Raw genomic sequence first — 14,760 nt, forward strand, 5'->3', positions numbered from 1 at the left:
GTTTCCAATTGGTTTCATACAGAGAAAGGGCCAATCGATATGGGTTTCACTTTTGTACGAAGATTGGAAAGTTGTTGTTCAGTCCCAAGGATAGAGGCATCGTGGGTAAAGAACACACGCCGTATATCAAAAGGAACCCGACGGGGAGACACAGCTAGGCAGATGGCACAGTATATCTTGGTCCCGGCAGTAAAATGAAGACAAACTCGGATAACAAAATAAAGCCATCATGCACCGCATTGTGCTGACGTGAGGGGGATCTGGGTTGTGTGTGTGTGTTTACGAATCTCTGTTTGTGTGTGTGTGTGTGTGTGTGTGTGTGTGTGTGTGTGTGTGTGTGTGTGTGTGTGTGTGTGTGTGTGTGTGTGTGTGCGTGTGCGTGTGCGTGTGCGTGTGCGTGTGCGTGTGTGTGTGTGTGTGTGTGTGTGAATGCGTGCGTCCATGTGCGTGTGTGATTGTGAATGGGTTTCGTGTGTGTACAGTATGTGAGCGTGCATACTCAACGCCTGCTTGGCTCGGCAAATGAAACTTTGTATGAACATTGAGATCAGTGCACCCCTTGGCTCGCGTCGAGCCTGCCTATGAATATCAATTTCTGCTTTCTATGAATATCAATTTGTAACTGCCTTCATTGCTACGTTGCTAGCCCCGACACCGCACCTGTCACAAAGCAAAGCGCCGTTTTGTTTGTGTCAGCATTTATACCAAAGAGTGCTTTCTTGCTCCGCTGCTCAAAAACAGAGCGGCTCCTTCACACTAGAGGCTAACTTTCCCTCAAGGACAAGGAGAGACTGTGTGTGTTCTCTGAGACATATTAAAAGGGTGAACACAGTGAATGCAGGCGACAGCAAAGCGGCCCGGGGCAATGGAGCCGTCAACTCCTACTTAACACAGCATATACTGTATGGAGCGCACCAGCTAGTGCTCTGTCCTCCCTTTGAGATAACAAGAGATTGTGTGTGACTACAGGCTCATCTCCTCCGCAGCACACACACACACACACACACACACACACACACACACACACACACACACACACACACACACACACACACACACACACACACACACACACACACACACACACACACACACACACACACACTCTTTAAGCCATGTACATAGTACCTCAACTAACCGGTGCCCCCGCACATTAACTCTGTAACAGTACCCCCTGTACATAGATTCGCTACTGTTATTTTAGTGTTGCTCTTTACTTATTTGTTATTTTACTATTTTCTTATTTAATTTTTTTTATTCATTTATTTTTTTATTGAGTTTATTTTAGTAAATTCTAAAACTGCATTGTTGGTTAATAAGAGCTTGTCAGTCAGCATTTCACTGTAAGGTTCAGTGCATTTGACAAATAACATTTGATTTGATACAGCTTTTTCATTTGATACAGCATGTTCGTCCAACCTGTTTTACAAGACAGTGGTAATCAGCTGGTAATCACCATGCTGCTACGATTTGAACCAGCCAATCGGACTCTTCATTTATCCACTAGTGCAGTGATGTTGGTCCTATGTTTCATGAGTTGAAATAAAAGATCTCTTAAATGTTCCATATGCACAAAAAGCTTATTTCTCTCATATTTTGTGCCCAAATGTGTTACCATCCATTTTAGTAAGCATTTCTTCATTGTCAAGATAATCCATATCAAGAAGCTGATCAAACAGCATGATCATTACACAGGTGCACCTTGTGCTGGGGACAATAAAAGGCCACTCTAAAATGTGCAGTTTTGTCACATAACACAATGCCACAGATGTCTAATTTTTTTAGGGAGAGTACAATTGGCATGCTGACTGCAGGAATGTCCACCAGAGCAGTTGCCAGGGACTTTTATGTTAATTTCTATACCATAAGCCAACGTTATTTTAGAGAATAAGCCAACATCGCTTTAGAGAATTGAACAGTACGTCCAACCGCCCTCAAAACCGCAGACGTGTAACCAAGCCAGCCCAGGACCTCAACATCCGGCTTCTTCACCTGCTTGATCATTTGAAACCAGCCACCTGGACATTTGATGAAACTGATGTGTATTTCTGTCTGTAATAAAGCCAAATTATGATTGGCTGGATCTGGCTCCCCAGTGGGTGGGCCTTGCTCCCAAGTGGGTGGACCTATGGCTGCACCCCTGCCAAGTCATGTGAAATCCATAGATTAGGGCCTAATGAATTCATTTCAATTGACTGATTTACTTATATGAACTATAGATCAGTAAAATCATTGATATTGTTGCATGTTTTCATTTTCTTCAGTGTAGTAGGACAATAAAATAACCATAATGAGGCTATATACGAGGAGTACCAGTACTGAGTCAATGTGCAGGAGTACGGGTTAGTTAAGGTAATTGAGGTAATATGTACAGTACATGTATGCACGCAGGGGTAATGTAGACGTGTGTGTGTGTGTGTGTGTGTGTGTGTGTGTGTGTGTGTGTGTGTGTGTGTGTGTGTGTGTGTGTGTGTGTGTGTGTGTGTGTGTGTGTGTGTGTGTGTGTGTGTGTGTGTGTGTGTGTGTGTGTGTGTGCGTGCGAAAGTAGTGAGTGTGTGTGGTGTCAATATGCATGTGAGTGTGTGTGGTGTCAATATGTATGTGAGTGTGTGAGCGTACACTACCGTTCAAAAGTTTGGGATCACTTAGAAATGTCCTTTTTTTTTAAACAAAAGCTCATTTAATAAAATAACTTAAAATTGATCAGAAATACAGTGTAGACATTGTTAATGTTGTAAATGACTATTGTAACTGGAAACGGCAGATTTTTTTTATGGAATATCTACATAGGCGTACAGAGGCCCATTATCAGCAACCATGACTCCTGTGTTCCAATGGCATGTTGTGTTAGCTAATCCAAGTTTAGAATTTTAAAAGGCAAATTGATCATTAGAAAACCCTTTTGCAATTATGTTAGCACAGCTGAAAACTGTTGTGCTAATTAAAGAAGCAATAAAACTGGCCTTCTTCAGACAAGTTGAGTATCTGGAGATTCAACATTTGTGGGTTCAATTTTAGGCTCAAGATGGCCAGAAACAAAGACATTTCTTCTGAAACTCGTCAGTCTATTCTTGTTCTGAGAAATGGCTATTCCATGTGAGAAATTGCCAAGAAACTGAAGATCTCGTACAACGCTGTGTACAACACTGTGTACTACTCCCTTCACAGAACAGCGCAAACTGTCTCTAACCAGAATAGAAAGAGGAGTGGGAGGCCCCAGTGCACAACTGAGCAAGAGGACAAGTACATTAGAGTGTCTAGTTTGAGAAACAGACGCCTCACAAGTCCTCAAATGGTAGCTTCATTTAAATAGTACCCGCAAAACACCAGTCTCAACGTCAACAGTGAAGAGGCGACTCCGGGATGCTGAGCTGTAGTCAATGAACAGCATTCTCACGTAGGTGTTGTCCAGGTGAGAAAGGGCAGTGTGGAGTGCAATAGAGATTGCGCCATCTGTGGATCTGTTGGGGCGGTATGCTGATTATAGTGGGTCCAGGACGTCTGGGATGATTGTGTTGATGTGAGCCATGACCAGCCTTTCAAAGCACTTAGTGGCTACAGATGTGAATGCTACGGGACGATTGTCATTTAGACAGGTTACCTTGGCATTCTTGGGCACAGGAACAATGGTGGTCTGCTTTAAACATAGGTATTACAGACAGGTTACCTTGGCATTCTTGGGCACATGGACTATGGTGGTCTGCTTTAAACATAGATAGGGAGAAGTTGAAAATGTCAGTGAAGACACTTGCCAGCTGGTCAGTGCATGTATTAAATTGCTGCATTAAGGCCTGCAGTGTGAACAAGGCTTAAGTGGCAGCCATTATCACCATGGGATCTGGTGACAGCCAATCACGTTTACTTTCCCCAACAATCTCCACTGAAAACCACAGGCTACAGAAATTGTCTCTCTCTCTCCTCTGCTATGTAGAGTACTGTGCAATATTCCATATGTAAGATTTTCACATCTCCCCCAGGAGAAGGTAATGGTTTGATCCTGTTGCTTTCTACCTGGTTTAAATTGAGTTCTGTTCAGTGGGTGTGGATTGGATCGTTTACCATCCACCACTGGGAGAATATGCTATGGAGAGCTACCTAGAATATCAATGTAAGCCTACTGTAATAGCTGACTCAAGTACGTGAAAAGAACGATCAACCATTTTATGTCATCAATTCTCTTGTCACTCAACAGTACTGTAACTACTCTGCACTGTAGGGTTAAAACTGACTCCAACTTTGCTTTGCGGCCATCTCTCCATGAATCCTATATTACCTCTAATCGTTTGTAGAAGGTCCAGGAGGACTAATACAGATACTATAGCAGACAGTATTGTGGATAATACAGCCTTGTGGATAGGTGGCGGTGATGACGCACAGAGCCCAGCTCTCACAGTGTGCTCTCATTATGTGCCGTGACTCCAGGTCTTCAATATTACCCTACAATAATACACTCTATGGGCCCATCTGCTACACACTAGCACAGGCTATTTAAAGAATGACAGAGAGAGAGAGAGAGAGAGAGAGAGAGAGAGAGAGAGAGAGAGAGAGAGAGAGAGAGAGAGAGAGAGAGAGAGAGAGAGAGAGAGAGAGAGAGAGAGAGAGATTGTACAGAAAGAGGAGAAGGAGAGGGAGGGGAAAGGTTTGGAGAAGAGAGTGGGAGAGAGAGATGGAAAAATGACAAGTAACAGAGGGAGTGGGAGAAAGTGTGAAAGACATGCACAGACATTGAAATATGGTGAGAAACTGAAACAGAAGAACATTTTTACTAGAGGTAAAACTGCTAAACAATATTTTCATATTTAATATTTATTGAACAAGAGAGGTGCTCTCGTACCTACCAAGATGAATGAAACAGAGGAAGAATTAACCTTGCATGAATGTGAACTTCATAGGATTTGACCAGTTGAAAGGGACACAGGCCATTAAGCAGACCATTAACCAACATTTGCATTGATACTTATAGTACAGATGTTTGTCTCTCATTTAGGTCATCGCTTGTGGAAATCAAAATGCAAAAAGTATTGAATGCTTCAACACACTTTGGAAAACATTCCATGTTCCAATTCCATGGCTTTATACTGTAAATACCAAGTAGACACTATCTACTTAGAATATCCAAAGGACGTAGATAACGCAACAGTGTCCACCATGCATTTCACAGCTGTGAAGTATAAAACCACATAAAGGGGCAGGTTGAGAGACTTACTGTACGGATCGATCAGAACGCCCACTGAGATATGTAAACTCCATTACTTACTGTACTGATACCACAGCCACCTGGATTATCCAGAGAGTATAGCCATTGGCTGGCCCATATGGATATAATTACTAGAATGGGAAAAGCCCCTCAAACCATGGCAAGTTGAACAATGACTTGAATGGGGATGGTGATTAAAATTATTTTCATGGGCTTGCCTTGACATACATAAAAGACTCATAGATCCTCCACTGCAGTAGCAATAGCACTAATCAACATGTTTATAATGGATTCTCAAGCTTTCAACCACATTTGAACAACATTGCATCCCCACTTAGAATACAATGCTAGTCTGGACTCCATGTGAGGACGCAGTGAAGCATAACCGGAGAGTGATCCGATATATAAAATATTGTAGCGACCTTAACGTAACACCCAGAACATCAGCAAGGGATGCAGATCTCTTTGCGTAACAGATAAGGTGTTGGCTTGTCAATCGCTGGACCCTCAAATGTGCTGCAATATCAATAGCAGGTGTACGTACATACGGCCGTGCCAAGTCTTACCTTTTGCCTGATCTCTTCCTCCATGGAGACAGGTGATCCCAGCTCGGCCACCTTCTTGATGCCCTCGCTGGCGTAGCCACCATACTCCCACAGCACATAGTTCTTAGAGTGGGACGCTCCGATGATGGCCGACCAGTGGTTAGCACGCCCTGGTGAGGTTAAGAAACAAAACAACACCAGAATTATCATCATCTCTTACAATCCAGGAGGCAGGCTGGCCAAACATTTGTGCCAGTGAAAGGTTTGCACCTATTCCCATTCTGCAACACCGAATATATATCGGTAAAAGGTAATGGTATGTGTATAAAAAGTGAACAACTGTAATTAAGATTAGATGAATGTAAGGTTACGGAATGTTCTGTTTCTTATACACTTTGAAAATGACAGATAATGATTCATATAGAAGTAATGTACATATCAGATCGTGACACAGTAATTATAGTACTATATTACAGATTTTTTTACATCAGAGGCTCAGTACCTTACTCTCAGTAAATCTCTGTAGACATTTACGCTCGATTGCAATGAACAAGTAGAACTTAACATGCTCCTGCAGGTTACCACTGGAATAAATAAAAAAAACTAGGAAAGAAAGGGAGATTGCGTGCACTTGCGTGTTAAACTAAGCTTGATTGCAATGAAAAACCCACAAGGTTAAACCATCAGATCAGTTGATCTCTCGTTACCGTGTCAAGGGATTATGATACCAGACATCTGGTCTAGATTCTCCACTCCTACCCCCAATGAAATACTGACCAGTAGCATCGGAAAAGGCTGTTGAATGTAAAACAATATTTATTTGAGGACAAGAATTGTAGGCTAGACCATCAAAATGAGTTTTCATTCATACAACATGTCGGTAAACAGTAGACAGTAGATTTGCAGTGGTAAACAACAAAATATTTTATTTCAGTTCTACAGAATTATTGTCAAATAGATAAATTGCCCTTAGTCTGCTCATAAAGTAGGACTAAGTTGTTCTGATGATAATACCAACCAGAGGGTGAAATAGTCTGATAACCTTGACATCTACGTTAGGGAGCGGTAAATCACTGGCCAATGTGGGTTGCAATTGATATCAGTTGTGCGGGTGACTTTAGTGTGTATTGATGGTTTAACGAGAGATCAGTTGTGCGGGTGACTTTAGTGTGTATTGATGGTTTAACGAGAGATCAGTTGTGCGGGTGACTTTAGTGTGTATTGATGGTTTAACGAGAGATCAGTTGTGCGGGTGACTTTAGTGTGTATTGATGGTTTAATGAGAGATCAGCTGCCAATAATCTGGTGGCTTTCGATGGTTGCAATTGGCCCATAAAGTCTATTGCAATGTTCAGAGAGACACACAAAAACAATCTGTACAAGGCTATAAACAAGTAGGAAAACTTATATCCGGAGGCTGCTTTTCTGATTAGCGGTGGTTTTAATTCCGTGTCATTAACCTGTTTGGGCTCAAGGGGCAGTACAGACACCCTAGACCATCTCCAACAGATCCATAGACGACACAATCACAATATGCATATTATTATTACTATTGGATAGAAAACACTCTCTAGTTTCTAAAACCGTTTGAATTATATCTGTGGGTGAAACAGAACTGGACTTAGAGCAATTTTCTTATGTGTATGTCAGAATGCAGAATTTTGCTGGCTGTTCTGAGACCTGTGTATTAATTTGCCTGTCCTCTATTGGTTGAGATGCACTGCATACGCATTCCCCTGGGTGTCAGCGAATAGGGAGACTTGAAATGGAGTTTCTACGTAGTTCCCAAAGGTTATAAATTGCTTGGAACCGAAGTGTCCCATCTTTCCACTCTTCGCTCTGACGCAGGGACGGTCTTGGCATGTCATTTTAGAAGCTCCCGTTTTAGCTCCTAGATATATCCGGCTCTGTTTTTATTCGATATAGGTGTTGAAGACATCGTAATGTTGTTATTTTAAACCGAATTATATCAGTTTATGTCAGTATATTGCGATTTTCGGGTATTTATTTTCGTGACGTTGTAGGAAGTTGGGTATCTCTGGCCCACATGGCTATTGTTTACTGCTAATTGCATAGTTGAAGACGACGTTCTCCAACCTAGCAACGATTCTTTTGGACAAAGGACACCTTTCCCAAGATTCTGATGGGAGTTTATCAAAAAGTAAGAACTATTTATGCTGATAATTCATTGTTCTGTTGGAAAAAGTAAAATGCATAAGCCGCCATTACTTGCAGTGTAGCCTTGCTTTATCGCAGCCTGTATTGCGCAGTAAAGTTAATTTTAAAAATGTAATTCAGCGATTGCATTAAGAACGAATTTGTCTTTCAATTGCTGTCCAAACTGTATTTTTTTAGTCAAGTTTATGAATAGTTTTCGATAAGAATAGGTGCCTTTACAAGATGGCGCCGGACAGATTGCTTGACGTTATGGACACTATTCGCATTGTATAAGCACGATTTGTGCCGCTAAATATGCACATTTTCGAACAAACTCTATATACATTGTGTAATATGATGTTACAGGACTGTCATCTGAAGAATTCTGAGAAGGTTAGTGAAACAATTAATATATTTTGGTGGTTTATACTTTATCGCTATTTTTGCCTTGAATCAATGCTGTTGTTATGTTTGCTATTGTGCTAAGCTAATATAACGCTATATTGTGTTTTCGCTGTAAAACACTTGATAAATCGGAAATATTGTCTGGAATCATAAGATGCCTGTCTTTCAATTGCTGTACACTATGTATTTTTCAGAAATGTTTTATGATGAGTATTTAGTTATTTGGCGTTGGTGTCTGTAATTTTTCTGTCTGCTTTCGGGGCAATTTCTGACTGTAGCTGCAATGTAAACTATGATTTATACCTGAAGTATGCACATTTTTCTAACAAAACATATGCTATACAATAAATATGTTATCAGACTGTCATCTGATGGTTGTTTCTTGGTTAGTGGCTATTTATATCTTTATTTTATCGAATTTGTGATAGCTACTGATGGAGTAAAAAACTGATGGAGTAAAAAAAGTGGTGTCTTTTGCTAACGTGGTTAGCTAATAGATTTACATATTGTGTCTTCCCTGTAAAACATTTTAAAAATCGGACATGTTGGCTTGATTCACAAGATGTGTACCTTTCATATGCTGTATTGGACTTGTTAATGTGTGAAAGTTAAATATTAAAAAATATATATATTTTGAATTTCGCGCCCTGCACTTTGAGCTGGCTGTTGTCATAAGTGTACCGACGTCGGGCTTGCAGCCCAAAGAAGTTAAGACAAGTCTCCTTCGCCACTAGAGGCGATAAAGTCCTAAACCACTATTATTCTACCCACAAGCAAGCATACAAGGCCCTGTCTCATCTGCCATTCGGTAAATCAGATCATGACTCCGTACACCTGCTTCCTGTTTACAAGCAGAAGCTCAAGTACCCGTTGAGAAATGGTAACCAGAATCAGATACTATGCTACAGGACTGCTTTGCTAGCGCTGATTGGAATATGTTTTGAGACTCCGCCGATAAAATCAACGAGCCAACCACCTCTGTCACCAGCTTCATTCGGAAATGCATTTGCGACTTTGTCCCCACACTGAAGGTTCGCTGCTTCCCCAATCAAAAGCCCTGGATTAACTCTGAGGTTGGGGCTAAACTAGAGGTCAGGGCTACCGCACACAGGGCTATCGCTCCCGAGTGGCGCAGCGTTCTAAGGCACTGCATCTCAGTGCTAGAGGCGTCACTACAGACCCTGGTTCGATTCCAGGCTGTATCACAACCAGCCATGATTAGGAGTCCCATAGGGCGGTGCACAATTGGCCCAGCATTGTCCGGGTTAGGGTTTGGCCGGGGTAGGCCGTCATTGTAAATAAGAATGTGTTCTTAACTGACTTAACTAGTTAAATTAAGGTTAAATAAATATAAATACATATCGCAGACAACCCTGAGGCTACAGCTAAGGACCGGAATAAATATGAGAAATCCCGCTATGATCTCCACAGAGTAATCATACGAGCAAAAGGACAATATAGGAATATGGTGGAATCATATTACATAGGCTCCGATGCCCGCCGCATGTGGCAGGGGCTACAGTCCATTACGGATTACAAAGGAAGACCCAACCGTGATCTGCCAAACAATGCCTCTCTACCAGACAATGCCTCTCTACCTCTGCTCTCAGAGGCCGACGTGAGTAAGGTCTTTAATCAGCTCAACACATGCAAGGCCGCGGAGCCTGACGGTATTCCATGGCATGTTCTAAGAGCATGCGAAGAACAGCTGGCAGGCATATTTACGGTAATTTTCAACGTCTCCTTGTCCCAGTCTGTAATCCACACATGTTTTAAGATGACCACCATCATTCCTGTTCACAAGAACTCTAAGGCTTCAAGCCACAATGACTACCACCCTGTAGCACTCACATCTGTAATCATGAGAGACTGGTTATGGCACACATCAACTCCATCATCCCAGACACCCTAGACCATCTCCAACAGATCCATAGACGACACAATCTCAATTGCTCTCCACACTGCTCTCACCCACCTAGATAAGAGGAATACCTATGTGTGAATGCTGTTCATTGACTACAGCTCAGCATTCAACACCATTGTCCCCTCCAAGTTTGTCACCAAGTTTAGGACCCTGGAACTTAACACCTCCCCATGCAAGTGGAACCTGGACTTCCTGACGGGCTGAGCCGAGGTGGCGAAGGTAGGCAAACATCACATCTGGGGGTTGGGGGGGGGGGGGGGGGGGTCGGGGGTGAAGAGCTTCAAGTTCCTTGGTGTCCAAATCACTAAGAACTTAAAATGGTCCACACACACCTCAGGAGTTTGAAAATGTTTGGCATGTGCCCTCAAATCCTCCAACACTTATACAGTTGTCGCATTGAGAGCATCTTGACTGACTGCATCACTGCTTGGTATGGAAATAGCACCACCCTCGAGCGCATGGCGCTACAGAGGGTGGTGCAGACAGCCCAGTACATCATTGGGGCCGAGCTCCCTGCCATACAGGACCTCTATGTCAGGCGGTGTGAAAGGAAGGCCTGAAAAAGTGTTAAAGACTCCTACCAGTCAAGCCATAAACTGTTATTTCTGCTTCCGCAAGGCAAGCGGTGGCGGTGCATCAAGTCTGACACCAACAGGTTCCTGAACAGCATCTATCCCCAAGCCTGCTAAATGGCTACACGGACTCTCTGAGTTGACCCTTATTTTTGCACAGTCTCTGTGCACCCTCACAGCACCCTCCCTACACACTCACACACCCTGACACTCCAACACACAAACGCTCACTTTATCATTTGCTCACACACACATAATATGCACATACATTTATACTGACTCTACACACACGCACGCACACCGACTCACGTACAATCACCATATACATTGCTGCTACTCTGTTTATCATATATCCTGATATCCAGTCACATTGTAAATATGGTACTGGAACTGACTGAACCTGTATATAGTATGCTTACTTACTTTCTTGTGTCCTTCTTATTTCTTGTTATGTGTTTTTGTTCTACCTTATGTTATTTTTAGTATTACATTGTTATTGATTACTACATTGTTGAGTTTAAGGCTTGCAAGAAAGGCCTTTCACTGTCCTTGTTCACGTGTCATTAAAAACTTGAAATAGCATACTGAGTTTCCAACTATGAAGTCAAACTTCGGCCTGCTGATGCAATCTATTGTCCTCTCTTCACTTCCCAAGGTCAAAGACCTCCGAGTGGATAATTATCTTCTTTATTGCTACAAAATAAACTCATATCCCACTTCCTCTCCTCCTCATCCCTCTCTACTCTCTTCGTCAGAGCAACTCACACATATTATCGGAAAGTCTTTGTTCAGCAAAGGGAGGCACTCTATCTGACCACTCAAATCCTCCTTTCTCATTTCCTTTTGCAATTTATAACACTCCTCTGGCGTGATGGGGTGTATACACACACACACACACGCGCGCGCACGCACACACACACACACACACACGCACACACGCACACACGCACACACGCACACACACACACACACACACACACACACACACACACACACACACACACACACACACACACACACACACACACACACACAAACACACACACAAATAGGGGAGGCGGTCACCACAAACTCAATAAGGTTAATCCCTCTATATCCGTCAGAACTGTATCCAATCTCAGTCATATCCTCTGATATTCCACAGTCTATTTTCATACTCTCTGCAAAACTCCTTCCATCTCTTTCTCTTTCTCTCACATAACAGTCTTGCTGAATTGAGCAACGTGATTGCTCATATTGCTCATATTTCAGCTTTGTGTGAGTCTGGTAGAAATACTATTGAGAACCAATATCCACTGAAGACATGAAATGACACTTGAGCTGTGAATCCCTGGATGTAACATCAGATCCATCCAAACCACAGGGCAATTCTCTGGTACACTTAGCCACCTGAGTACCAGTCATGGCTATCTTGGCTGGGCTCTCTCTACCTGTCTCTCTCCTGAGTCTGTCTGAATGGGTTCAGGTAACCAGGAAACCTGCTGGCTATCTCCACTCTCCACAGATAATGGTTGAATAGCTTCTCAGCGGTGTATTACTTATTATAAACTGGGTGGTTCGAGCCCTGAATGCTGATTGGCTGACCGTATACCATGGGTATGACAAAACATGTCTTTTTACTGCTCTAATTACATTGGTAACCAGTTTATAATAGCAATAAGGCACCTCAGGGGTTTGTGATATATGGCCAATATACCACGGTTAAGGGCTGTGTCCAGGCACTCCACGTTGTGTTGTGCATTTTAGCCATATACCACACCTCCTCGGACCTTATTGTTAAACTATAATCACCCAGAGAGGGAAATAAAGCTGTGCATGTGACAATGTCGGGAGCGAGGGGAATAAAAAACCTGTTAGCTTGTTTTAGAGTAACCTTCAACATCAGAATGTATGTCATTAGCCCTTCACGTGTGCCTCGCTTCAGCTTGAAGGACGAATGGACGCCTTGTAAAAATAGCAGCCTGACTTGACATTTGTGCTGTATCTTCTTCTCTCTCTCCCTCTCTCTTTTTTCACTCTCTCTCACTTCTGCTGCTAGCAATGAAGAAGCAGACACTCACAGACCATCATGACTGTGGATAGCGTGTGAAAACTGTTGCTAAAACCTCTTTTAGCAATGGTTCTATCTGTGTTTGATTGACAGTTGTTATATAAAAACACAGGCACATTAACAAATAATGACTGGATACTAATGATGCTTGGGGAGGAAGTTGTAGATGGTGATCTGCTGTATGTATGACAACCAGGGATGGTTACCTTGGCTATGACTTTGTGGTGGTGAGGAGAACTCAATTATAAAAACCACAAAACCAATAATGGGTTTCCAAAGACACAGAGTGGAAACGCATGCATGAACACACACACACACACACACACACACACACACACACACACACACACACACACACACACACACACACACACACACACACACACACACACACACACACACACACACACACACACACACACACACACACAATGTAACAGAGACAGTCGTGCACAAAAACAGAAAGACACACACACACACACACATACAATCCTGTCTCTTCTAAGCCAATAAATTAGGGTGTTGCTCGATCTGCAGGTTTATCTTACTGTGGGATTCCATGCTAATCATTATATTGTTCTGGGCTGTGAGAGAGAGAGAGGAGTGTCTTAGAAGGAGGGGAGAGCCCAGTAATCCCCATCTCAATTCACACCCTGCCTGCCTGCTGGGTAGTCAGGCTCAAGGTTATACAGTGGAGCACCACAGACCGAGGCCCAGGGCCAAGCTGGGGGAGGAATGAGACAGGGGCACAGCACCCTGGGGAGAGAGTTTCCTTTGGTGGCCATGGAGGTTGTAGTATCCTTGGAAGACTGTGATGCTGGGTAATTTTATTAGTAAAGGGGAGTTTTTGATGCAATGGAGGCACCAACTAGGGTAGCCCTGGGGTGAAATGGGGGACTAACTAAAGTTGTCTTTCAGGGATTAAATGGGGTATGTACCTTGGTAATTTGGAAGTTGTTATGGGGTACTTACGAGGGTAGTCTTTGGGGTGCACCTTCTCTGACCAGTTGCCGTAGAAGGTGACTCTGTACTTGGCTGTTCCACAGGCACAGCAATCCAGCAGAGGTTTCTCTGTGGTCTCCCCATACAATGACTCTGAGAAGAGAAAGAGAGTGAGAGAGTGAGAGAGAGAGGGGGGGGGGGTTAAAGGAGGAGAGAGAGTTTGACAGCAGAGAGAGGTATAGGGTTGTTATAGGTAGGGGACAGAGGAGGGGAGAGGAGAGGAAATGGGCTTATTTACTGTGGTTTGACGCAAAAGAATAAGGGGAAATTAGATATATTAGGCTTTCATATTGAGCTGTCTTTTGAAAATAAATACATGCTACAGAGTTTCTATGAGAAGGTCACTGAGTTGAGAAATATGAGATGTGCAGTTGTCTTCAATGTCCAATTCCTTCCACAACTGTGTGGTTAGCTCAGATGGAGAGGAGAGGCTGAATATAGGCTCCTGATTTTGCCTGGTTATTTACATGATGATGTGGTGAAGAGATAGAGGAAGAGAGGAAGGGAGGGAGAGAGGAGGGAGGGTGAGGAAGGAGAGAGGAAGGGGGAGGAGGAGGGAGGGAGGGGTGAGGAAGGAGGAGGGGGTAGGGAGGAGGAAGGGGTAGGGAGGAGGAGGGAGGGAGGGAGGGAGGGAGGGAGGGAGGGAGGGAGGGAGGGAGGGAGGAGGGAGTGGTGAGGAAGGAGGAGGGGGTAGGGAGGAGGAGGGAGGGAGGAGGGAGTGGTGAGGAAGGAGGGAGGGATGGAGGGGAGAGAAGGGTGGAGGGAGGGGTAGGGGAGAGGGAGGGGGTGGGGGAGGGTGGGAGGAGGGGTTTTAGGGGTGAGGGAGGGTGGGACGGCAGGAGAAGGGGGGGTAGGAGTGTGGGACGGCGGGAGAAGGGGGGGTAGGAGGGTGGGAGGTGTAAAGCTGT

The 14,760-nt window shown here is 43.6% G+C and overlaps 1 protein-coding gene across 3 annotated transcripts in view; it reads right to left on the minus strand.

Moving 5' to 3' along the window:
- The window catches only part of LOC129854358 (spondin-1-like), a 142,926-nt gene that overhangs the window by 104,747 nt on the left and 23,419 nt on the right, over positions 1–14,760 (minus strand). For all 3 annotated transcript variants that reach the window (XM_055921307.1, XM_055921310.1, XM_055921309.1), the window contains exons 5-6: positions 13,823–13,945; positions 5,764–5,912 (exon numbers count right to left, since the gene is read on the minus strand). In XM_055921307.1, the coding sequence (XP_055777282.1) occupies positions 5,764–5,912; positions 13,823–13,945 (272 nt within the window). The remainder of the gene's footprint in view (positions 1–5,763; positions 5,913–13,822; positions 13,946–14,760) is intronic.

Source organism: Salvelinus fontinalis, chromosome 4 (genome assembly GCF_029448725.1).
Source record: "Salvelinus fontinalis isolate EN_2023a chromosome 4, ASM2944872v1, whole genome shotgun sequence".
Taxonomy (NCBI): domain Eukaryota; kingdom Metazoa; phylum Chordata; class Actinopteri; order Salmoniformes; family Salmonidae; genus Salvelinus; species Salvelinus fontinalis.